The 27,242-nt window shown below is 36.8% G+C and overlaps 1 protein-coding gene across 5 annotated transcripts in view; it reads left to right on the forward strand.

The window, feature by feature from the left end:
• The window catches only part of AP3B1 (adaptor related protein complex 3 subunit beta 1), a 166,389-nt gene that overhangs the window by 42,861 nt on the left and 96,286 nt on the right, over nt 1-27,242 (forward strand). For all 5 annotated transcript variants that reach the window (XM_032206131.1, XM_032206134.1, XM_032206133.1 and 2 more), the window contains exons 7-13: nt 3,366-3,548; nt 18,260-18,421; nt 20,606-20,703; nt 23,330-23,384; nt 23,466-23,537; nt 25,814-25,876; nt 26,384-26,516. In XM_032206131.1, the coding sequence (XP_032062022.1) occupies nt 3,366-3,548; nt 18,260-18,421; nt 20,606-20,703; nt 23,330-23,384; nt 23,466-23,537; nt 25,814-25,876; nt 26,384-26,516 (766 nt within the window). The remainder of the gene's footprint in view (nt 1-3,365; nt 3,549-18,259; nt 18,422-20,605; nt 20,704-23,329; nt 23,385-23,465; nt 23,538-25,813; nt 25,877-26,383; nt 26,517-27,242) is intronic.

Consider the following 27,242-nt stretch of genomic DNA (forward strand, 5'->3'; position numbering starts at 1 on the left):
TGAATTTGATGAGCTCATTGCTAGTTTTGTTGGAGTGATTTATATTTTCTCCTTACACAAAAAGCTACTATTGACATAGTAAGATGGAAATTAACTGACTGTTTTTTGGAAACCAATATTTTTTGGTTTTATATTCTGATTGGATCATTTTGTTTTAATTCTAAATATTTTTATGGAATGTTGAGCATTTAATAAACAAACATTATTAGCTGTTCATCTGATGTTTAGATGTATAGTGGGATCGTACTATAGGGGGAACAGTATCAAGTAGAAAATGGTCTCACATTAAGAAAGCATTAGGAAATCTCAGATAAATCCTTGTTGCCAATGCATTTTGAGAATGTTATACATCCCCCCCCCCCAGATGAAAAGCTTGATTTTGGAGAATGTTAGAATGTTGCAGCGGGGGGGGGGAGAGGCATGATCTTAAGTCATGTGGTATATGGCAATTCCTGTATTACCTTGTAAAACTAGGGACTTGCTACAGGAATAAAATTACTGTTCGTCTTGTGCACCCCTTGTAATACATAGCCTATGTTCAAATTTTTGTTAATATTTTCAAGTGTTCACAAGTGTCAGCATTCTCACTGTAAAATTAAGAAGGTTACTAACGCAAATTGAAATAAGTAATTATTTAAAATTTCTGTATTTCAATATGGTTGGCTATTTCTTTGTATCAAGTTGTGTTTTGATCACAGTAACTTTTTAAAATACTGCGCTGTTCAGATGAGATGACTCAGAGCATTCCCTTCACTGCCCCTGCTCCCACTCTTTTGCAGAAGGAAGACACAGATTAGTTCTGTGTCACCTCTATGCCCCAGAATAAATTTTAAAACTTTCTTCTATCTTGTGAATTCCAAAGGGACTAACAAGTCTGTAGTTCTGAAGATCTGGCTGGTGGTCAGCAACCACCAAGTATGGAATGTTCACTTTTTTTTGAGAAAGAGAGAATGTATATATGCTCAGTCTTTTAGTAAAGCAGCTTGGTTTAAATTGTTTTAGGAATCTGTTTTAGATACCCATTCTATGAATATGTGCTCAGTTTTAAAAAGTCAAAATTACTGTTAAATGAATTATTTTCTGTCAGTTTTCAAAGTATTATCTAAACAAAAGGGAAATACAACATAATGCTTGTACAGTACTAGTAGCAGTTAATAGGCAAATGTATCCATGCCAGAACTGCAGTCAGACACCACCATCTGTATCGTCCTTCACCTATGAACCTAAATGGTTTAAATACTAGTCTGCAACTATTTTTATAGTCATAAATCTGTGTGTGTATGCATGCATGCATCTCTCTCCTTTCTTCTCTGCCTCCTTTTCTCATATTTCAAACCTGTCAAGAGACACTACTATGCTGTAGCGTGGAGGTATAGAATATCCATAATAAAGTCAATGGGATAGTGACAAAAAAAGTATGTGGTCTCAAGTGTCATCTGTTTCTTCTAAAACTTCACAGCCTTCACACTGTCTTCTGCAACTTGGTCTTAACTTTATGGTTTTGCATTGTAATGAAATCACTTGCAGGAAAGCAGGTTTTAACATATGACTCTTTCCTCCCTTTGCCTTGCTCATCCGGCCTAACTGAACATAACTCAGGACTGATAGTGGTTTGCATGGAGCTGACCATTGTATTCTGCTGAGCTTTGGAACCACACGTAAACATAAACTGTCAGCAGTTTTTAATGACAGAACAGCTTAATGCAGCAATCTGTTAAGAAGAAAGTGTAGTAAATCAACAGCAACGACCTATTGTTTTTGTGATAGAGCAAAAATTACGAAATTATTTTAGGTGTTGTATGTGTCTTATTTAGCTGTATGAAATAATCAAATTTTACACCCTGGAATGAATTGTATGCTTGTTGAGGCCTGCAGGTATAAGTATGTGGATGGGGCTGAAGACAATAAATGCAACTTCACGTTTATTCTTATTGGTAATTCATAAAATCCCCACAGAGCCTGAATCTTGTTTAGCATAATAGCAAGACTATATTCTGAGCTGTTTTCTTTCAATTGTAATGTTGGGCGCATACTAATAAACCAAATGTCAGCCAAATACAGGGAGAAAAATGTAGCATATGAATATCATTGTATTTAATATTTCTCAAAAAGTACCATTTCAATAAACTGCACTCCTATTTAATTGCTTACTTTAAGTCATTGGGGAAATTTTAGAGGTTGAAATGCAGATCCCCAGTGCTCAGATAGAATATGACATTAATTTGCTGCCAGAAGGCTATACTGCATGCATGCTAACTGCATACATATCAGCTGCTTCATATAAAGTCTCATCGTTCTAGTTACTTGACTTAACATGTACTTTGACACGAAACAAATCTTAATTAAAGCATTAGAACAATAATTCTAGGCACACAATGACATGTCCTTACTATGCATTGTCAGCTTTTTTTGTTTACTCACAGTTATAGTAACTTGCTGCCAGAATTTAAACAGTTATCCCAAGAAAGGTTTCTTTCTTTATATTTAGAAGAAAAAATCCCATCAGGAGGTTTGAATAAGCCTTGAAGTGTTAGAATGTTGGGAATGTATTTCATTTTCTCATGAAAGCAAAGCTGATTTTATAATCATAGTCTGTAGGAGGATCTCTGTATATATAAAGATTAATTTCTTATGGGATCAAAAAGATATGAGGTCATAACAAGACATAAATGATCCATTTCTGTAACTTCAGAACTAGTAAAAGAAGAAAAAAAGGTGAACAACATGCAGAAATTCTGCTTGTGCTCTTTGAGAAAAAGTGTTAATATATCCTCTGAATTGTATTGCTAATTTTTGTGCCTTTTTTGCACAGTGTATTCATGAAATGCTAACGATGAAATTTCATATTACAGTTAATATAGTCATAACGAGAGGAGTTTAGATCCCAGTAGTGCTGGGAAACTTACCCCAGCTCGTCTTTAGTTTGATCATGCCAGTGTTGATAAGAGAATCCAAATAGACCTTGTCGGGTACGTTGCTGTATTATGCTTTGTTGCTGTGTCCTGTTATTTCTGAGTTAATTGCAAGTTCCCTGATAATTTATTTAGAAACTATAACTGTAAGAAGAAAAAAAAAAAATGTGCTTACATTGCACTGTGTCTTCAGGGCTGAGAGCTAAGATTTATGTGTCTAATAGAAACGGTAAATGTTTGCTCTAATAAACTTACCCCAATTCTATTCTAAATAAGATACCATTTCTTTGGACTTTGGGGTTTTGTTACTCATGTTTGTTTTCCTTGAATAGAAACAATTTAAAATTTAACGTATCTTAAAATGCTGAGAATTTCTAGTATTAATTCTGATTCTGATTTGTGGATGAGCTGTAGAGGGAACACTGACCTTCTGGTTTATATTTTGTTTTCTAGCTGGTAGCTGGGAGCGTCGTGATGGCATTTGAGGAAGTGTGTCCAGATAGAATAGATCTGATCCACAAAAACTACAGAAAGCTCTGTAACTTGTTGGTTGATGTGGAAGAATGGGGCCAAGTTGTTATAATCCACATGTTAACTCGATATGCACGTACACAGTTCGTAAGCCCATGGAAAACGGTAAGTTTGCAAGTCTTTTAATTATTATTGTGTGCTTGAGTTCTGAATTATTTCCTATTTTGTTTACGCTTAGTTTTTAAGATGTGTTTTTTATGCAGGCTTTAACAAAAATGGAAATCAAATGAATAAGCCTTAACTCTTTAAGACTTCACTAATACATGGCTTCCACCCTTCATAGTGTGAAAATTCTTTTTGTAGGCTCTCACCTGTTTTAATGTACCCCATTAGCAGAAGGGACTTGGCTTTCTGTGGTTCTTTAAGTGGCATAGTTCTGTGCTGTAGGTAATTTTATGTGAGTCAGCATTAAAAAGGTTTGCCATTCTGCCCCGAAACTGGATAGATTCTACTTTCGTTGTGAATTTGAATACCCAGTGCCACAGCATACTGAACTCTAGCAGAGCTTAGCAAAGAAATTTAATAATCTCAGAGGCTATGTGGAGACTTACATGTTTGCTCTTGAAATGTGTACTGTAAATATTGTGACATATTTATTTTGTAATAAATTATAAGTATATCCTTAAAATTTAGAAAAAAGAATATACCAAATAAAAATCCTACCACTTGTAGCAACAGAATCAAAGAGCTTAAGAAGTTAATGCAATTGACATTGGTTTCAGTACGGTTTTAATTCTAAGTAACAGTTTAAATTAAAAGAATACTTCTGGAAAAAATATTATGAAACTGCTCCACAACTCTGTTTGTTTGTATTTATTATACAGACTTGGGGTGTTACTGCTGTTAAGTTTTACCACCTAATTTGAAACTAATTCTTGTTTAAAGATGTACATATTCATTGATCTGTATACTGTTTTGCGATAGTAGTTGGAGATGGACTTTGTACAGTCACATAAAAGGATGTTTGGTGTACCAAAGTGTAATGAATATAAAATGATCCCAGAACCTAGAGAAAGTTACATCATTTGATTTCATTTCAGGTTAAAATTCTGTTGTAAGAATGTTTCTTTCCATAAAATTGCTTAAAATAAGGAAAGCCTTTTATATAATGAGACTGAATATTTATTGTATGTTGCTTGTTGTAAGCTACTTGCATTCTTCACCCTCTGAACTTCAATTTTTAAGAAGAATCAAAATCAGTAATTTACTTTACCTAAAGATACAGTTTCACAATTGGCTTCATCCAACTTCAGTTTGTGATTGGATAAAGGAAGAAAAGAAGGGGATGACCTGTCTTGGACTGAGCTTGGAGGTCTTGATAGTATTAGATTTCTTTCTCACTGTAATGTACATTTTTCACTGAGACTGGCTGAATGACAGTTACTGCTGTGACTTCTGCTATACAAATTTAAAAGGTTCATGTAACAGTCCGGCCGGTATCAACCTAAAGTTGTTCATCAGTGGTATAGTATTAATAATACTTTGTTTCCACTTTCATGAGCTTCAGTGTAAAATTTAGTTTGTCTACCTATTCAGCAATTAAATTAGCAGATTTATTTATTTTTTTCTGGGGCTAGTTGAAATGCATGCCTTTGTCAATAGGTTCTTAAATGAACACATCATACAACCGGGCATCTTGTGCAGTAGAAGAGATTTTTAATTTAGTTTATTTGCATCATTATGGATCAGTATTTAGGCTGTTTATATGTAAATGTACGATTTGAGGAACAATTAAGTGTTGACAAAGTAGATTGCAGTCATATCAATTGCAGTGTACTTTCCATAATTTTTCTAACTGACATCTTTGATGATAAATAGTGGATGCCAAGTCAAAGCCGATTATACAGTGCACTAGGAATTCATAGCGCTGTCAGGGAGAAGACCGATTGACTTTAAATTTACATATTAATGAGAAGATTTGTTAAGAGGGTGCTTGACTATAGAAAATAACAGCACATTTATAGGGCACGACACTTTATAAATAAAGCTGATGCAGGAAAATGGAAATTAAACCTATCAGATTAATAAATTCAAGACTGCTAAAATGCATATTTGCATTTTTATTCACTAAAATTTGCCTTACTTTTTAAGAAACATATGCTTCTTTTGTTCAAGTTAAGCTAATTTTCAACAAGTAACTGTTTAACATTTTGATTTTGTATGTGTTTAGAACCCTAAAGAAAAATTCTGAAAAATTACTAGTTAGGCAGAAAAATCCATTTTTGAGCAAAATGTTTGAAACTATTGCAGGACTCTTAATTGAGTTACTGATTAACTGAGAATACTTAGTTTTATATTCCTATTTTTAGCTTCTTGGTTGGTTGAGATTTTTTGTTCTGGTCACGAGTACTGTGAAGAAGAATATCTTTGTCTTATTCTGTTAGTCTCAGAATACTTACAGGCTGGTTTTGAAGTATTTATATGTTTATGAATAACCTTTTTTTTTCAAATGAATAGTATCCAGCTTTAAGAAGGATTAAATTACATGACAGCAAAACACTTATTGTGGAATGAGAAATTCTGCCCAGAAAAAATTGGACAGAACAATTTCAGCCATTTTCTGTGCAGTGACATATTTGATACCAGATTACACTGAAATGTATTCCAGCTTGAATTTTTTGCCCAACACCTTTCCCAGAAGTTATTGGAACTGCTGAGTTGTTTGTAAACAGCTCCTGAAGCATTGCAACTTACAGCTTAATATATGAAGATGTTTAAAACAAAGAAGCTATGGTTTGCACAAAACTGTTGAGTTGCAATCTATCAGTTCAGGAAACAATTTTCAAACTGAGCAGCCATCCCTGTTTCAGCAGGGAGACAAGGATTACAGGAGGCAGTGACTTGATTCAACTCTCCACTGCTGAATGTGTGTGCCGTTTTGGAGGCTGTTTTCTAAAAACAGTGGAGTTGGTCAGAAATTTTGACAGTCATTGTAGACAACAAAATGTAGCTCTAGCCTCTTGTGGGGAGAGGGAAAGAAAGAAAGAAAACATTAACAACAACAAAATCATACTCTCAAAGCTGCTCAGCTTCATTTTGGACAATTACAGGTTACGGAAATAATCTTCCTTGGTGTTCCACTAAGATTGGTGGAAGAAAATGGACTTCAATTAGTGAAGTTATTTATAAACGACAAGTTATGAGAAGCATGTTGCAAGTTTACATTTTTGGAATTATAAATACTTATTAAATTATTGAAGCATTGATCAATTCAAATGCTTAAAAGTTGAGATTGACATTTGGGTGGTACGGAATGGGAATACAGCCTAAAGAAAATGACCTTAGAAAATGAAGACTTTTAGGAGAAAAATAGCAACTTTTTCAATGTGTATAGCTGAAACCGTTGATCATGGAAAACAGCCTGGGTCCTGAAGAATAAAAAAGTAAAAGATGAAAGAAAAATAAAGTAATCATTTACGGCTCTGACAAAATAATTGAATGTTACTGTGACTTCTTATGTTTGTTTTAAACTCTGATTTGCGTGTTTAACATAGAATCTCTTCTTGCTTTGTTAAATATATGTTTTTGTTTTTAATGTGACTTTTTCATCACTGAAGGTTAATTGGATTGATATAGGGGGAAGGAAATTAATTTTCTCATGTTTAATTTGTGGGGTGTGGACTATCTTCATTATCCTTGCAAAAAAAAAAAAAAAGATTGTGTGTGTGTTTTCCTTGGGCAAAATGTCATAATGTTTAATATTTAAAAAATTTTCTGTAACACTGGACTTCAGTACTAGGTTAAAGGTTGGACTAGAGTATCTTAGAGGTCTTTTCCAACCTGAATGATTCTGTGACTTCTGAGCTTCCAGTCCATCAGGAAACTGAACTTAGGAAGCAGATTTCACTATAGATACAGGTTTCTTATGCCAAGACCCTGTTGGATTTCAAATAAGCTTATTTTTCATGTTTTTTAGTATGGTGTGTAGTAAGAACTTTGGCATTTGTTGTAAGGCAGGCAAATACCAGTATTTGTCACTTAAACATTAAACTAGGTACCACCTTAAGGTTCTTTGAAACTTTTCAGTCTAAGGTCATTTAATTACTACTTTATCCTGAACTGTTTGGACTGATTTCTTCTATGCTGGATAACTGCTTCATGTTTTTATATTAATTTATTTTAAAAAACAAAAAGCTCTTTCTTCCAGATAAGATAGCAAGGTATTTGAACAAAATCTCCTGTAAATATCAGTGGCTTTGTAAAGAGAAGTGGAGAATGGTAGCTTTTTCATGGTAAGGAGCATGCCTCTACGTGGTAGGAGAGTACTTTCTGGTACAGCTGTGTCTTTATGTTCTCTCTGAAAATGTACAAGAATGGATGAAAGTGCAAAAGGAGAATGGAGAGGTAGCAAAGGTGAAAAGGATAATTTAAAGGGAAAAGATACCATCTGCCTTTGATACTGATTAAAAGTTCCCCTTTTTAAATATAAGTTCAAAATGTAAAGCGGAACTTGTAATGCATAAATTTGTTTAAATGCTTTAGAGGTGTTCGTGTTTTAATGTGGTTAAGGTTTTCAGTTTAATCTGTGTAAGTACCTGAAGAAGCAGTAAATGCTATCTCATCAAGCTATCAAGCACTTACTTATATACTGACTGCCAAGCAACAGTATAACAGTGTTCTTCCACAGGATTGCATAAGTGGACCACAAAGAAAATGATGTAGTTGTCAGTTACTTTGGGGATACAGCTAAGGGAAGGGTATTACTTGCCTTAGGAGTTGTAGTCTTCACATATCCTGAATTGTAAACAAATTAGGGATGAGGAAGGATTTCAGAGATCTTTAGCCTGAACAGAATTGTAATGATGACTATACCAATCTACCTGTTCTTAGACTGGCAGCCTGAAAGATGCAAGTCTGCTGTCCTCACAAGGAAGTCTACCCAACGTCAGCGGATATTAAATCCTAAATGGTCTAAACACCATCAGTGGGTATTAAATCCAGTATTACAGAATTCTCATCCTAATACATAAGCAAGCAATTGAGCTGAAAACATCTGTTGATTTGTTTCAGTGATACTCACACATCAAAAATTAGTGGCATATTTGTTCTGATGGAAAAACAGGTGTTGCTGCTGTTCAGGTTCAGAACTAAGTTATCACAGTTTCTTCTTGTCTGGCATTTTTCCAACCATAAACAAACAAACTTGTGAATACACTCTCAAAGAAATGGTTGATCCAAGATAATTTGAACTTTTGGATAAAGTACTTATTATTCCTTATGGTCATTTAGAGATATGTCATAACCAATCAAGAATTGTACCTGACATTATATACAGTGAGAAATGTGCAGTCTCAGAAGACTAGTTTCCTCTTGGCAATCAAACAGGTCTTTTTCATATAGAAGAAAAATTAAACAAAGTTTTATTTTTGCAAAGAGAAAGCTAAGAAAGCATATTTTGCAACTTTTCTGTATGTCCTGAGAAAACCTTGATATGTCTATGAAAAGGTCACCTAATATCCTAGACAAAGAACGTCACATGGGTAGGTGCCCAGAACAGAATTTATGAATATGTGGCATCCGGAAGGCACATACGTACGTAAGAAAACATTCACATTATTTCTGAGCATGTTACGTCTTTCATGAATTCAGTGCTTTGGTCAGTACCCTGGAAACAGGAAAGAATACCTACAGGTATGAACACAATGAAGCCAAGAAAATAAAGGAAAGGTTTTCTTCTTTGATAACTACTTTTGCCTATTTTATCCTTCATTTTTAGCTTAAGGTTCTCCATCTGCCTCTTTCTGGTACCTGTTGGTAAAGATCTTAAAAGATCATTGAGACTGTATTGGTCATTGTTTTATGGAAAATCTGATAAGAAATGTCAATGGCACGTACAGTGTAAACCCTTTTTGGGGGATTCTTATTCCCTGGCAGATGCTTGCATTTGAAAAGTAGGTTGGTTTTCAGCATCATCTGACTGTATTAGCCCAGTATGAAGTTTATAGAGTGAGGGTTAGAATCAGAAAATATAATTCCTAATGTGACCCAAATATTTGTTCAGTTTGTCACAACAACCATTAATAGTCACTTCAGTATCTGTTAGCTGAAACCATATTTGTCTCTTCAAATAAGCAAACTTTAAAAATCCAGATATTCTGTGCAAGGAAGCATGAAATCTTGTTTGGCTAGAATATGATACCTTTTCTCTAAATAATACAAACTGAAGTATCAATTTCCATTGTAATTTATTGGAATTATGTATTGTCCTTCATACAAATGTACTAATCGGTTACACTACCAGTATAATTCTAACACACTTGTTTGAATAGAGTTATAAAATGAAAATATTCCTCAGGAACGAGTGCTGTAGTGTCTAAGTCTGTTTTAGTAGTTTCAAATCTGCATAGTTATACATATCCAACTGAAAACTCAGGTTTTCTTTGACCTGTCCCAATGGTAATGAACAGACTGTGGTTGTAATTGAAGTAAAAATTAAAGTATCAAACATGTCAGAGTAATTTAATGATGATCTTGTGAACTTTTTGGGTCATTCCATAATACTTCACCTAAATGAAAATATGTATACACTTCCATGATTTGTATAGTAGCAACAGGTGTCCCTCATGGAGTGATAGATGCAGTGTTTGGGTAGTATGATAACTTTATAAGAATATTTTATATAAATAATATATTCTACATATTACTACTTCTATGTCATGCTACCTAAACACTGCATTGTGTGTTTGCTGACTTTTGGATGCAAAGTGTTCAGTCTATTTGAGCTTAATTTAAAAGGGTGTAACAGACATACGTCGTCCAGTCCAATTACTCTGTATTTCATCAGGAAGCCTCCTTATGAATACTTTATTGATAGGATAAAGGAATAAAGGTCATCTCCTGGACCACTACTTCATTACTGGAATCTTTTTAGATTCTGTTTGTGGTAAAGACAGAAATTAAGTTTCTGAAATTGTCTCATTCCTTTTAAAGCAACTTTGTTTCTTAAAGCTGAAAACACATGTAGTTATGGACCAAACAAAGCATGCTGTTCTGGTCTGGTGGCAGTGAAGTCTCCTTCTGCTTTCTGTCCATTGACAGTTCATAACCATAGCTCTAAACTTTATCTTGGTACTGTGATCCAGTTTTTCTCACCTGTTTTGTAATCCCCAGTCCATTCCTTTCCAAGGACTAAGGACACATGAGTGTCGGCAAAAGTTTGTTAGGTGGTATAAACTTAGATGTTCTCCAATATAATGATAAAAGATTCAACAGGTGTGTTTAAGTAGGAAAAGAGTTTAACAATTGGCCTCAGTAACTTTATCTTGCTGAAGAGGAAGTATCTGAAGCCTTTCAAGTTTCACAGAAACCAGTATGTGTTTCATTTATGTAAGGGTCTGGTGTTGATCTAATGCCATAGGATGCCCTGTATAATCTTCAGTTGTTTTGTATCTTCTGAAGGGCCCACGCTTTCAGGACTTAACTCTCCTCACAGCAGCATGAACCTTTATTACACAACTAGTTAAAAAGTCAGACAAACCTGCAGATTTCTGTGGAAACCTTGGCTTTGCGCCTTTTATGTCTTTTCTCCTGCCAGGCTGCAGGTTATGTTGGTTATGCTTTTCATTTCTCAGATATTTTTACCATGTTGGATTGTGTCTTTTTTATACCACTGGCAATTCTTTACGTCGAGCTTTAATCTGTAATTCAAGGACCTCCGTTTGTGGAGTAGATGGATAGTTCTGCCAGCATTAGATTACTATCAAGTATGTTTGGTTTCGGTCTGCTAATCTGTCTGACAGAGGTCGATTTGAAACTTACCATTCATCTGATTGACTTTCTGAGCAGTTTGAGAATTAGTTTGATTTTGCACTGAGACTCCAAATAGATCTTTTCTAGTGTTCTGAAACACGTGTTTTAAATGTGGAAGGATTTAGGTAGGCATCTTCACACACAAATTTGAGATCTATTTTGGATACATTATTAATCCTTTAGCAGAAACTTTTCTATACCTTTTCTTCCATTACCCTTTTCCAAGGGTCGTGTTCATGATACAGCAAGTGGACTGCTGCTCTTGCTTGATCAGTGTGTTTTTGACATTGCAGTTGAATTCATTGACTGATAAATAGTCCCCAAACTGTTCTTAACTTCCAAAGTCAGCTTATCCCAAACTCTTTTGAGAGCAGTTCTTATAAACATTGGAAGGGGCACAGAAACATAGCAAAAATCATATCACAAAAGATTCTGCATGAATCAAAGCTGTGAATGTATTTATGTCTCTGAGGAGAGAAATAGAGATCTAAAGCTTTAAAATCAGTTATACTTAGTCTAGGAATGCAAATATTTGAATGGATTTTGAATACAAGGCAAAGTTAGGGTAGTAGAATGGGCAGATAGTGAGTGTTCGTGCTTCAGTTTTCCATGAAGTTTTACTTTAACTCTGAGTTTGTGGATGCATGAAACTCTCTTTGGAGGTAATTGTAGCATTCGGGTAATATGCTTTACTAAATGGAAGGCACATTCTCAACTTTAATGTCACACTGAATGCAATTTCAAGCAAGAGCTCAGTTAAATGTTATCTTATTTACTTAGTGACTTTAACAACAGGCTAATGGAACTTGTTACCTGGCAGTTTCTTCATTTAAGCTGTTAATACATTATGAAGATGTCCTTAAACTGAGTGTCTGGAATAATGTTAAAAAATAAATTATATACGTTCTCTGGCTCTGAAATACTCACTTTGCTACTGGATTGAATAAGTCACAGCAGATGTGGAACACACAGAGTCCATTCTCAAATCCTAGCCTGGAATGCTAGTGTTTTCTGTTTCTCTGTTTATAATCAGTTCTAGTGATTCTATGACCACTTTGTGAGCATGATCATTTTACTGATCCTGGAGAAAATGAAACATGCTTTTCAAAACAACAGCAGCCTTTTAGGGACTTAGTTGGTTTCACAGCTGATTGCTGTGAAACTGCTTCTAAACTGTTTGGAAGGACAAGAGAAAGTGTGGGAACACTTTGATTTACTCCTTGAACCCTCATACTATCTCTGGAGTGTTGTAATAAGTAGAAGGATGCAGGCTCTTCAGGAAGGACAGTCATCAGAGACAAGGAGGGGGTGTCATCCTCTATGTCAATGAACAGCTGGAGTGCATGAAGCTCTGCCTGGGGATGGATGAGGAGCTGACAGAGAGCTGACAGAGACAGGATTAAAGGAAAGGTGATGTTATAGTGTAGGGCTGCTACAGGCCACCTGACCAGGAAGACCAAGCAGATGAAGTCCTCTATAGATAGGAAGCAGCCTCATGTTCACAAATCGTGGTATTCATGGGGGACTTCAACTACCCTGACATCTGCTGGATGGATAACATAGTGGGACATAGGTAATCTGGGAGGTTCCTGGAATGCATTTATGATAACTTCCTTCTCCAAGTGATAGTGGAGACAATGAGGAGAGGAGCTATGCTGGACCTCCTTCTCATCAACAAGGAGGTGCTTATTAGGAATACATAAGTCAAAGGCAGCCTTGGCTGTAGTGACCATGAAATGTTGGAGTTAAATATCATTAGGGCAGTGAGGAGGGAGTACAGCAAGCTCACAGCCCTGGACTTCGGGAGAGCAGATTGGCCTCTTCAAGGATCTTCTCTGTAGAATACTGTGGGATAAAGCTCTGGGGGGAAGAGAAGGGGCCCAAGAAAGCTGGTTAATAGTCAAGGATCACCTCCTCCAAGCTCAGGAGAGATGCATCCCAACAAAGAGGAAGTCATGCAAAAATGATGGTGGGTGGATGGATACATGGATGATAAAGGAACTCCTGGCCAAATTCAAACACAAAAAGGAAATCTAAAGAGAGTGGAAGCAAGGACAGTAACCTGGGAGGAATACAGAGTCATTGTCTGAGAGTCTACGGGTCAAATTAGGAGAGCTAAAGCCTAGACAGCATTGAATCAGGCCAAGGACAGCAAGGACAACAAAAAGGGCTTCTACAGGTACCTCAATGACAGAACGAAAATGAGGGAAGATGTAGGCCATCTCTTTCAAGAAACGGGAGACCTGGTTACAGTGAAAAGGCTGAGGTACAGAATGCCTTCTTTGCCTAAGTCTTTACCAGCAAGATTGTCCTTCAGGAATCCCAGGTCCCGGAGGACAGGTTGAATGGCTGTAGCAAAGAAGATGTACCTTTCGCAGAAGATGATCAGGTTAGGCAATACTTGAACACACTGGACATACCCAAGTTCATAGGCACCTATTGTGGCACAGCTGTGCACTATTGTGGCAACTGTGAGAAGTGCCTGAAGACTGGAAGAGAGTGAATGTCACTCCTGTTTCAGAAAGGGCAAGAAGGAGTACACGGGGAAGTACAGGCTGTGCAGCCTTCTCTCCATCCCCGGGAAAGTGATCAAACAGTGAATGGAGGCAGAGGAGAATCACCAGGAGTAGTCAGCGTGGATTCACCAAGTGCAAGTCCTGCCTGGCCAACCTGATGAGCTTCTGTAATGAAATCACCAGCCTGATGGATAAAGGAGGAACCATCAGTATTGTCTTCCTAGACTCCACAAAGAAATCTGACACTGTCCCCCGTAAGATCCTCCGAGGGAAGCTGCTGAAGCATGGGCTGGATGAGCAGTGTGGTGGATCAACACCTGGTTGAACAGCTGGGCCTCGAGGGTAGTGCTCGGTGGTGCAAAGTGGTTGGAGGCCAGAAATGAGCAGCGTACCCCAGGGGTCACCACTGGGTCCAGTCCTGTTTAACATCTGCAGTAATGAGCTGGACAGTGGGGTAGAGTGCGCCCTCAGTACATTTGTGGATGACATGAAGCCAGGGGGAGTAGCTGATTCTCCAGAAGGCTGTACTGCCATCCAGAGGGACCTCCACAGGCCGGAGAGGTGGGCTGACAAGAATCCCATGAAGTTCAACAAGTGCAGAGGGCTGCCTCTGGGGAGGAACCACCCCAGGCACCAGGACAGGCTGGGGGCCACCCATCTGGAGAGCAGCTCTGCAGGAACAGACCTGTGCTTGCTGGTGAGCACCAAGCTGAACGTGAGCCAGCGATGGGCCCCTGCTGCTAAGAAGGCTGACGGTATTGGCTGCATTAGGCAAAGTATCGCCAGCAGTCAGGCGAGGTGATCCTGCCCCTCTGCTCAGGGCTGCTGAGGCTGCACCCGGAGTGCTGTGTCCAGTTCTGGGCCCCTGGTACGAGACAGACCTGGACATACTGGAAAGGGTCCCACAGAGCACTACAAAAATGAAGAAGGGACTGGAACATGTCTCCTGTGAGGAGAGGCTGAGAGAGCTGGGACTGTTCAGCCTGGAGAAGAGGAGGTTCGTGTATGCAAATACCCGAAGGGGTGGTGCAAAGAGGACAGAGCCGGGCTCTTTTCAGTGGTGTCCAGTGCCAGGACAAGGGGCAATGGGCACAAACTGGAGCACAGGAGGTTCCCCCTGAACAGCAGGAAGTACTTCTGTGCTGTGTGGGTGACAAAGCACTGGCACAGGTTGCCCAGGAATGTTGTGGAGTCTGCCTTGGAGATTTTCAGAAGGTGCCTGGACATGGACCTGGGCAACCTGCTGTTTGTGTCCCTGCTTTAAAAGGGGGTTGGATCAAATGACCTCTAGAGGTTCCTTCCAATCTCAATAATTCTGTGATTGTTCCATGTCAAAAAAGATCAGAGTGCTTTTTCTACAACCCTTCCCCCACCTCACCCCCTATTTACTTCTTCCATTTTCCTGATACTGCTGCTAGTACATAGTAGCTGCCATCAGTTTGAGGTCAAATCAGGAATCTGGGGAAATATAGTTTTAGTGCCAGCAATATCTGGCATTTCTTCAAGGAAACTTAAAGAAGTGTCTCCCACAGCTTAGTTTAGGTGCATTATTGAGACTGAGGATTGGTGAAAATAGGGTTTGGTAAATTGTTTGTGGAAGGTGATGATTGTTGATTCAATGCTATCAGTTAAAACAGTGATACTTTCATCTTCCAAGACAAGAGTCTTATTTTCAGTTCCGTGCTGTTGCTAATTAGAGTATTATCAATGTTGCTTTCTCCATTGTACCTTACTCATACTTTCTTTTCTGCTTGGAGTCCAAAGTTTAGATGTAATGTAAGGGACATGCTGTTCTGGTTGCTGTTTGTAATCCCAGACACCAGTAGCACTGTTGCTGAGTGTAGATGCTCTTGCCTTAGAAAAAGTCTTATGCTCTTTGTTATGTTAAAATAACAAGAGGCTTCACTTGTGCTTGCCACCTTGAACCTACCAACTGTGTGCCACGTTAGAGGAGAACTAATACGCATCCTATACGCATTGCTCTGTGGACAGCAGTGTTTGCCATTTGTCCCTGTGTACCTCTGATACCACCTATGGAAGTGACAGCCCCACTGGCATTTTCCTAGTGTTTCAGAAGCATTGCCAAAGTGAAGGTATATCTCGTTGAATTTTCCCCTTTCCTTATAACTCTGTGTAAGTGCTTATGCACAGCCGTAATACGGGAAGGCTCTGCTTGGATTGATGCAGCACAGAAATTACATGTAATACCAGTATTCACTTTTAATTTCCGTACCTATTCAGAACAGAATTATGTATAATCAGAGTCCTACAAAGTCTCATAGCTGAAATAACAACGAGGCTCTGAGCTCTACAGTTGTTTCATCTAGCACCAGCAAGCAGGATCTCCTTTCTGGGACCTCTGTTCTTCACTGGGAAAACCAAACCAAGGCAATTTAGTTAGTTCTCTAAGATGAGGTTTTTGCTTGGTGGTTTGAATTCTTGGCTATAGTCTGTGTTTGCCACAGTGACAATGGAATGGTTTGATTGCTTTTGTCTTTTTTTTCCAGACCCCAAACTACTTAACAGAATATGAGTACCAGTGTTACTGAAGATGAGGTTTGTTTTTGACAGCAGAAATCTTTGAGCATCTCAAAGAAAATAAATAAACAAAAGAAAAGCTGCATTACTCAGATAAATGCAGACTTAAAAAAAAAAAAAGAGTTGAGTTTTCTTATTCTGGCTGCAGTTCAGGTTGAGGCTTAAGGGGTCAGTAGTGACTGAATGTTTTGATATTTTCATGTAACTGCTGTACCTATCTGGGATAATTAAAATAATTGGAAACTATTCTTATGCACAAAGAAGCCTGTAGGTTCCTGTGTTCAGTCTCCTGCCTCTTTTATCACAGAATCACAGAATTTCTAGGTTGGAAGAGACCTCAAGATCATCGAGTCCAACCTCTGACCTAACACTAACAGTCCCCACTAAACCATATCCCTAAGCTCTACATCTAAACGTCTTTTAAAGACTTCCAGGGATGGTGACTCCACCACTTCCCTGGGCAGCCTGTTCCAATGCCTAACAACCCTTTCAGTAAAGAAGTTCTTCCTAACATCTAACCTAAAACTCCCCTGGCTCAACTTTAGCCCATTCCCCCTCGTCCTGTCACCAGGCACGTGGGAGAACAGACCAACCCCCACCTCGCTACAGCCTCCTTTAAGGTATCTGTAGAAGAGATAAGGTCACCCCTGATCCTCCTCTTCTCCAGGCTGAACAAGCCCAGCTCCCTCAGCCGCTCCTTGTAGGACTTGTTCTCCAGGCCCCTCACCAGCTTCGTCGCCCTTCTCTGGACTCGCTCAAGCACCTCGATGTCCTTCTTTTAGCGAGGGGCCCAACCCTGAACACAGTACTCGAGGTGCGGCCTCACCAGAGCCGAGTACAGGGGGACGATCACCTCCCTAGCCCTGCTGGTCACGCTGTTCCTGATACAAGCCAGGATGCCGTTGGCCTTCTTGGCCACCTGAGCACACTGCTGGCTCATATTCAGCCGACTATCCACCATCACTCCCAGGTCCTTCTCTGCCTGGCAGCTCTCCAACCATTCCTCTCCCAGCCTGTAGCTCTGCTTGGGGTTATTGCGCCCCAGGTGCAGGACCCGGCACTTGGCCTTGTTGAACTTCAAGCAGTTGACCTCAGCCCATCGGTGCAGCCTCTCCAGATCCTCCTGCAGAGCTTTCCTACCCTCAAGCAGATCGACACACGCACCTAACTTGGTGTCATCTGCAAACTTACTGAGGGTGCACTCAATGCCCTCGTCCAGATCATCGATGAAGATATTAAAGAGGACCGGCCCCAGCACCGAGCCCTGGGGGACGGCACTAGTGACTGGCCTCCAACTGGACTTGGCTCCATTCACCACGACTCTTTGGGCCCGGCTATCCAGCCAGTTTCTAACCCAACGAAGCGTGCGCCAGTCCAAGTCAATATAGTACTTTTATTTCTGTTCCATTGTAATGTGTAAATTTTGCAGTATTATTTTTTGTTGTTCTTTTGTTTTTCTTTGTTGTTGCTCTTTTAAGTGACATTATGCTGGTAGCTTGTAACTTCATTTAAACAACTTAAGGATTTGTACTTCTTCAGGGAAGGACAGGCTCAGGATATGTGACATTTTGTGTGATAAAATTTCTTAAGAACTGTCCTTTCTTTAGAGAGTTGCTGCTTTCATGAATAGTTTATGTATTACTAGAAAAGGAACGATGCACATGACTTCTGTTAAGACTTCCAGAAAATGAATTTTAAAGAGCTGATCTTCAGAAAATTCAACTTCGGCTTTCAGTCCAAAAAGAACTAACATCCTTACATAATCTAATACAGAATACTAATGAAGGTATTTCATTTAGTAGTTCATCTTACTTGTAAATGTATCTTGCACTGGTGTTACATCTTTTGCATTACATTTATGACCAACTGGAACAGAGGACATTGTTCCGTGGGCATATTACAAAAAATGTGAATCCTGCATGGAGTCATGGTGTTGTATGTTACTTTGTAAATTAATACAGCTGGATGATTCATATATTTTCTGTATCTTCTTCTAATTTTGTCTTCTGGTAGGATGATGATATTGTAGAAGAATACAATGAAAACAATTTCTATGAATCTGATGAAGAACAGAAAGAAAAGGATCGGAATGTGAAAAAGACTTATACTATGGACCCGGATCACAGGCTGCTGTTACGGAATACCAAACCCTTGCTTCAAAGCCGAAATGCTGCCGTATGACAAATTGCTTTTTGATAAAATATTGAACTACTAAATATCTATTCTATTAGACAACTTAAAAGTTTGAAAAGTCAGATCTATTCCTCTTTAAGTGAAGTGATGATTATACCACGTAGCAACCGTTACAGGGAAGATCAGTTATTTCTTTTTTGAAATTAACTTAGCTATTAAGTAAAACACCTGAACTGAATGTCACATATGCTCCAAATATTAAACAAAATATTGGAGAATATTTGAATTCACTTTCTGTTGCATGTGACAACTACAGTATGGCTAGCTTTTAATGCTTAAGTTCTCAGCATCTACAACAGAATAGAGTGTTAGTTTTGGTGATACAGACTCACAAAAAAAATCATACTTGCTGCTGATTCATTAAGTGGTGGTTTCCTCTGAGTCTCACGTTTTAAAAGTAAGACAGTTACATACCTAAATTTCTCGTGACTCCCAGACACATTCTTAAGGTATGTTGCCAGGATTCCAGGGTAGATGTGACATAACAGGTGCAGTATGCTCTCCAATATTTCTGGGAAATTTTAATACGCAGGCAGATTTTTTGAGCCAGGAAGATCCATGATGATGGTGAATCATTGTGATGTTAGTCTGACCATGGAACTTTATTTCTAACCTCAGTTAGTCTTGTTAAACAAGACTAGATGTCTTTAGAAAAGATTTCCAGTGACAGTGAGTACTCATATCATCACAGATACAATACAATGGTTGCATCATGATTAAATCATCTCCTAACCCATTCTTGATCAGCTAAACAGATCAGGTTTTTGTTTCTCCTTTGAAACACATTTCTAGACTCCAACTAACGTCTAACTTCTTTTAAAACCACATCTTAACTGTTAGCAAACTCTAGAAACAAACAACACAGTTTTGCAGTAGTAGTTATATCAGAGTACAGCCTTTTGCTAAAATCACTGTTCAATATCTGTGTAGCATTTCCTCATCTCTTGCAAAAAGCAGCTGTTATAAATGTTTGCTATCACACTACATTGAGAAGAATTGTAGTTGCTTATCTTCCACATTCCATAAATCATTTTCGTTATATCTGTTAAATATGATATTGATTCTAACTTTTATGGTCTTTAAGTTTATGAAACTAAAGTTAATGGAGGTTAACTTTGTCAAATGAAATACTGATTCTATAAATAGTTACTATTATACCAATTTTAGTAACATTCACAGAATATACCAGAAATGAAATTGTTTTCTCTTTGACCTTAGATTTTTGTCCATAAGAAAATCTTCCTGTAGTATATTGCTGAAAATATTTCAGTTATTTCCTCTCTTCATATTTTTTATCAATTTTTGTTTATTAATTTAAAAAAAAGATATTAATTGGCGTTAAGTTTTAAGGCACCAAGTTAAGTGTCATGGTAGTGTCTTCATTTTGAGTCTCTTTGTTCTGTGATTTGTTTAATTTTGATTAAGAAAGTTCATCGGGACAGTATTGTAGGGAAGGCTGAGACATGACTTAATCATTAGCATAAAGTTCATCATTTGTCTGTTACTTAGGAGAAAATTTTAAAAATAGAAATTACAAGTTTTAAGTTGTGTATATTTCAGAGTCATCTGCTTATTCATACTTGCTACTATAGTTCTTTCAATTGGATTTTAGACTTCAAAAGCTGTCAATAAATGCACCGGCCATTTAATAAATTGTGTGATAGAATAACAGAATGGAAGGTTTTCAGTGGAAATGAAAGAACAAGTAATATTGAATATGTATTTAATAAAAGTAAAAGCACAGTTATTGTAGGAATTTTAAAAACAGAACAACAAAAAAAACCAACACACGAGATATCTTCATTAATCAGCAGACCTAATTTTAGCAGTATTGGGTTATTAAATGTGATATCATTATGATTACAATTTGAATTACTTAGTTGAATTACTTAGTTTTCTCTGTTTGGCCCTCTTCCTCTGTTTTTTATATTATACTACCCAGTAAATACTGGGAATGATGAGAGGTACCTACTACTTTTGATTTTTGGAAACAAAAATGTCTTTCTCCTGGTGTTTCTCTCCCAGACTGTTTTCTTGATTTCAAAGAACATGTATACACACTGCTTTCTGAAGAGGCAGTTGGTAGGTCAGCAGGTGTGAATTGAATGCGATGCATATGTTTGACTATTTTGAGTTAACATGCTGTTCTGAATGTTCTTCTTGTAGGTGGTAATGGCAGTTGCACAGCTTTATTGGCATTTGGCACCAAAATCTGAAGCTGGTATTGTTTCTAAATCATTAGTGCGTTTACTCCGTAGTAATAGGTAGGTCAAGTCTGTACTTTAAATTGCTATCTGTACTTTTCTAAAAAAAATAAATTGTTACATACTTTTTTATCTGTAGCTATACATATAAATAAATTACTATCGCACTACTAGAGTTTTGTTGTAACATTGTCCTGTAAAATACTAATTTTTACTCAATATGTGAGAATAATTACATGTAGTTCCCTCATTTTCAGTCTCACTTTCAGTGATCATTCAGTATCATAGGTGTTTCATTCTTAATTATAACTGTCTTTCTGAGAAGACATGACTGCCTAGTGAACATACAAATGTAGATAGAAGCATGCAAATGGAGATAATACTAACTAGTTAGCTTACTTTCCTGATTTGTTTAATTACTGGAAATTATTTGAAATGTCTATCTTGTAGTTCTTTACTGTCTTGCTAAGCACTCAGTCTTCAGATATGCATTTTATTTTTCTTCACCGTATATTGATAACTTCGTGTTGACAGAAAAACTAAGAGTGATACTTGTTAAATTACCAGTTGCTACTGCTCAATCCCCTGTTCCTTAGTCCTTGGACTGTGTCTTAAACTACTACATGTAGTTTATATTTCATTCAGTATAACTAACTTTGACTTAGTCATCTTCAGTGTTACTTACTCATACTTTACTATGAAGGGTTTCACTGACCACATGCTTCATAAGATTGATAATACTCATGTGTGTTTGTGTGCGTGCATGTGTAGATTTGGCATATTATTCCAATATTTGCCCTAAAGTTTTTTCCCTCAGTTTTTAGATCTTAAACTTCTATATATCTATATAAAACACCTTGAAGGTTTGATAGCAGTTACAAGATGTTTTCAGAATAACTTCCTAGCTAAATATGATATTCTTGGATAGCTGAGCTGTCAAAATTATTTATTTTTAAAAAGTAAGTCAAATCAGGCAGACAGCTTTAAAAAGAAAAAAATTGCTGTAGTTGTGTCTGACAAGATTACTTGACTTAGATGGGCTTCATGAGCACAGTCACCATAGAGCTCTTTCTCTATAAACATTTGCAGCTCACCTATGGCTAACATATCTACCATTTAAGAGATTGACTACTGAAGTAAAATTGGGCTTGTTAGAGAATTCACACTTTTATTTAAAATAAAAGTGAATTGCTGTTATTTTTGTGCTTGGTTTTATAGTACAATATGCTTCCCATTCTCCTTATGCAAATAGCAGAAGCAGTTTGACATTTTTACAGGTAATGTGTAGAACTACGCTCATACTCACAGGTTGAATGGCTTAATTTTGCATGTTGTTTATTCCTCATTTATCCTCAAATTTCTTCAAAGTAGAAATCACCTCTTTCTTGTGTTTCAACTAGCACCTAAAACGGCACTAGAGTTCTGATTTTCATGTTGAATAACTCGTCTATTCTCTGTCACCAGTCTGTGAGAAACATTTTTGCTATTAGAGCCACTTTGAAATAAGCTTTTGTTGTTTGCCCTTGAAGTTACGTGCCTGTGGCCTTTAAATTAATGTCAAATGTGTTATAATCTAGCGAGGATATAAGTGCTTGGGAGAACATTTCATAGTGATTTCCAGTCTTGGTTTCTGATGCTCAGCTGGCTGTTTCCATGTACCTATGTAAGAATTACATAAAATTATGTTTAAAAGACATTATGTTCTTCTGTATTATTACCTTTCTTTTTAAACAACAGGTGTAATTTCTACAGGACTATTAGACAATTTTTAATTAGAGGAGATAATGGATGAAGTAATTTGATTTCTTTATTAGGATGAGATTTGCATCACAAAAGAATTTGAGAACTCATTTAGAAATTTTGTTTATAAATTATTTCTTGGTCTGTAAGTGATCAGTGCAGAAACTCAAGTTTAAAAGCTTCAGACTAGTATTCAAATTTCCATCTGCTCACTCCTATTGAGTCTGAGGCTACCTTCTAGTGAGGTATATTAATATATTAATTAAAACATCCTCCTAAGATGCCTAATGTTTTTGTGTTTAGAATATTACATATTTCTGTTGTCTATATCCTGTCAAAGTTTATTAAAGTGCTGCTTTTTTACAGATGTGTGAGTCTGTCAGTATATATTCTAAGTGAAAGGAAAGCTTGGCCCTTTTGGGGAATTAATAGGAATTTTTTTATGAGATGAAAAAGAATGAACTGTTTCTTACTAGTTACTCAAGTGTCAGCTGTTGTAACTAACGCGCTAGTTTGCACAGTACAGATGAAGTCCGTATCTTGCTGTGGTGGACAAAACATGAGGTTTTTGTGAGGTATGTCTGGAGATGCCAGATTGTAGATGTTTTTTATAAGATGGAGATGTTTTTTTAGAAGAATTACTAATTTTTAGTTTAAACAAAGACCCTAACGCCAAAACGAAGAATTGCACCATTATACTGGTATTAGTGTTTTTTTCTCCATATTGAAGTTTTTAAAAATGAGAGACTGGTTTCATTGTTCCCCTTCTTGTGAAGCACCTCATAAACTTGTATCAGTTGGCAATAAGCTTTTTCCATGTTTGAGGGATGTTAAATGTATAACTTACTTTTGACCTGAGTATAATTGAGCTTTCTTTGCCATAATGCATTTTTCTGTGTTTCTGTAATTTTGTAGAATAACTTTTGTTTTTCTTTTCAAATTCTAGGGAGGTGCAGTATATTGTTCTGCAAAATATTGCCACTATGTCGATTCAGAGAAAGGTATACCATGTTCAGAGTTTCCACAATTAGTTTATGTTGAACTCAGGTGAACTATTTATCTATGTATGTTGCATTTTTCAGGGCATGTTTGAACCTTATCTGAAGAGTTTCTATGTTAGATCAACTGATCCAACAATGATCAAAACTCTGAAGGTGAGCTTAAAAGAGAATTTACCTCTACATTGGTGTAGAAATTACTATTTGCAACAGGAAAGCAAAATTTTCTTGTGCAACTATGACACACATTCTGTGCTCTTCCTTTTTTCATTAAGTAGAGTAGTATTGTAGCTTTTAGTTAAATCCACACATGTCCTTCAGGCTTGTATTTGAAAGTTCACTTCCTAGCAAAGTTTAGGTAGCAGGTGCACTGTGTTTTTCCACTGCATCTTCTGGTACTTTTCAGTACAGAGCATTACAAAAGCTAGTTCTTTTTAAGTAACTAGCCATTTGAGCATTTAGAATTTGATTGTTTTCGTAGAAGGAAACATCTTCTCACATGAAAAGAAATGAAAACTTATTCTCTTTGATACTGTTTGATTAAAAATAGTTCAAATCTGTTTCACTGAATAAAATGGGAGTCAAACATGGGACAAAGTCAGAGTACCAAGTTGCCTTTGAGGTCAGCATTTGGCGTAAGAAGGATTTTAGATTTTCCTCTAGTTCACACCTCAGTGTGTTTGTTCAGCTATTTTTTTCTTGTTTTCTATATTCCTGGTCCTTAATAGATGTGAAGTCCTTGACAAAACAATAGCTAAGAGTTGTCTACTATTAAGTGCCTTCTGTTTTGTTTTAGATTGTCACAGACACTTGTGTTTAGGAGTGGAATACACAGAATGTATGTTTCTTAAAATGACATTATTTTATTGATACTTTATAATTTCATTATTAATTGATATAACATACTAGTGAAGAGATGGAGAATGAGAAATTGTGCTGTTTTCTTTCAATCTCAATTCTTATTCACTGACTGAAAAATCTATGTCAGTTTGCCCTGTTACATAAGATAACTTGTGCTTTTTTTTTTGTTGTTCTATTGTATCTGCTTTAAGATAGATGGATCAGAACTGTGGCAGCATTTAAGATGTAGGAACACACTAGAATTCATTTACTGCACTGTTTGATTACTGTTTTGTTTTCTGTTTCCTTCTCAACATCAAGTTTGCTTTTTTGTTAAGTACTTAGCATTGACCTTATATTTTCAATGGGTTATCTGTTCTAACCACAAATTCTCTGTTAAGGTTTTTAGTAAGCAGCTCATAGCCTATCATTTTCTGTAAAGTTTTCATCCCCCTTTATCAACATTATTGTGCATTCATGTGTTGAATTTGTTATTTTCTCAACCAGCCACTGAATATTTGAAGTTTTCAATGCAGCTGCTCTTAGTCAGACTTCACCTTCATTTTTGTGAAAGCTGTAGTATCAGCAGAAAATCGTGTCACCTGTCTTCTTACTACTTCCATGGTTCATATATAAATATATTGAAATGTAAAAGATCAACAAAGTTAATTCTGAGATCCTATCAATAGCTTTCCTGTACTGTAAAAACAGTCACGTTCTTTCTGCCTATTCCTGTCTTTAAACCAACTGTTTATCCACTTGCTTCATGTGCTATACCAGCTATATTTCTCTAAGAGCCTCTGAAGGTCTTATCAGATTGGTCCCGAAATACCAGTGGATTGTATCTATTAAGTGTTCTTGTCTGTGTGCATCCAACTCAAAGAATACCAACAAATTTGTGAGGTATGAATTACATTTACAGAGCTAGAGTTTTCTTATTCTTCCATTTACCTCATTTAAATGGTACTGGAATTTTTTCTTCAAAGTTAGAACAGACTGGGAGCATAGCATCTTAATGGCATATGCCTGATGGTACATATCATCCTCTTGCTCACCAGGAGTAAGGAAGAGGCCTTTCAGGGTCTGATGTTGTTGATTTTGATTGAGGTCTGAACACTCTCAAGATGCAACTGTTCGTTTTCTGAGTTACATGTCTTTTACTGCAGTTCATATGAATGTAATGGACATTGCATTTATCTCTCCCCAGCTGCAATTGTGCTTTCCATTATTTCTTCTTACGGTGTCACATGGTTCTTATATCCAAAGCCTGTGGTATCACATAGGAAACAATACTGCTGGAAGTATTTCAGGTCCATTTGATATGCAGTGCAACACTGTAAAACAAGAGCTAATAGAAAATGCATCACTGAACCCTAGAGTCTTGTTTTGAAAACCTTGCATGTGCTTGCAAGGAGAATTTTCCTCCTGAGTGCAATGCTGCTATCAGTTTATTCTGAAATCTGGTATACACTATTGAATTCCAAGTAGTATATTTAATAGTATTATAACTTATTTATATGCAATAAGATTATTTTGTATATGTGGTACTGTTTATAGAATTTCATTTTAGCTTTTAATATTTTTTCTTTCAGCTTGAAATCTTGACAAATTTAGCAAATGAAGCCAACATATCAACTCTGCTACGAGAATTCCAGGTTTGTACAAAAATGTATTCTTTTGAAATGAAATGCTTTCTGTTGTCCAATTGCCATTGTTGGATGTTTCATCTAGAGTCTTAGTCTTAATATTTTCAAGTTAACATCTTTTCCAGAATAAAGTGTTCTTGGAATTGAAGTGACACCGTCTCGTATCATAATGGATAATGGTGCTTTTTCTGTGTGAAAAGAAGTTTCGGTGTTTTGTTTCTTACTTCTTCCAACTTCAAAAAAAAAAAAAAAAAAAGAAAGAAGGAAACCAACCAAAAAAAACCAATTGAGAACAGGCTGCCTAGCAAGGTTGTGGTTCCCATGGCCATGGGTGACCAAAGCCAGCAACAAAATGTCTTCTGGGAGTAAAAATGAGATGGAAAGGTATAACTTTTAACGTGTGGTATAGCTATCTAGGTTGAATGTATTATACAATATGTTTGTCATAAGAGGACAACATAGTAAGTTTCCTTTTGACAATACATATATTGACTAATGAAAACCCTGTTTCCATAGACTTATGTGAAGAGCCAAGATAAACAGTTTGCTGCAGCTACTATTCAGGCTATAGGCAGATGTGCAACTAACATCACGGAAGTGACTGACACGTGCCTTAATGGCCTTGTATGTTTGCTGTCCAACAGAGATGGTAAGCTAAATGTTCTGCCTGTTTTCTGAGTGGCTGATGGCTTTAAACCTTTTCTTAATAGGAACTGCACAGAGCAGATCACATAATAAAGTATATGGAAGCTTGGCTTGTGTAAGAATTTCAGTGACATAGCTGACAAAAATAGTGACTTTGGTGCTTTTTGTTTGAATCATGTCAAAATGCTCTCATAATCACTAGGTACTTGTCTTCTCTTTTGTGCTCTCATAATCCCTGGGTATTTGTTCTCTCTTTTGTTAGCAAGATTAAATCCTTGTTGCCTGCAATGATGAGTTTACCTGTTTTTTCTCAAAATGCTGTTAATTGTTGAAGTGTACTGTTGTGAGTATCCTAGATGATAGTAGAAGTTTTGCTGTTATATGTTCAGTTGCATCAAAACAGTTATCCTGTAGAGGGTGCTGAAAGCTTGGAATGGCTTTTTAGTACATCAATGTCTTACTGGAAAACATATTAAATAGTTTTTGTATAAACAGTCCCAAATTTGTCTTGTTCTTATAATTTAGTCTTCTGCTATTTTTATATAGTGATATGTAGTTGCAGGAAATAGAACAAGAATTAGATAAAAATCAAATAGGATATAGTAGCACTGTAAATCAATACCTGATAATATTGTATATTCTGACTAGTTACCAAGGAATATTATGCAGAAGGAAGTCAATAAGATAATCAGAAAACTATTGTAAATTTTGAAGTCAACATGGGTGTTGT

This window comes from Aythya fuligula, chromosome Z (genome assembly GCF_009819795.1).
Source record: "Aythya fuligula isolate bAytFul2 chromosome Z, bAytFul2.pri, whole genome shotgun sequence".
Classification (NCBI taxonomy): domain Eukaryota; kingdom Metazoa; phylum Chordata; class Aves; order Anseriformes; family Anatidae; genus Aythya; species Aythya fuligula.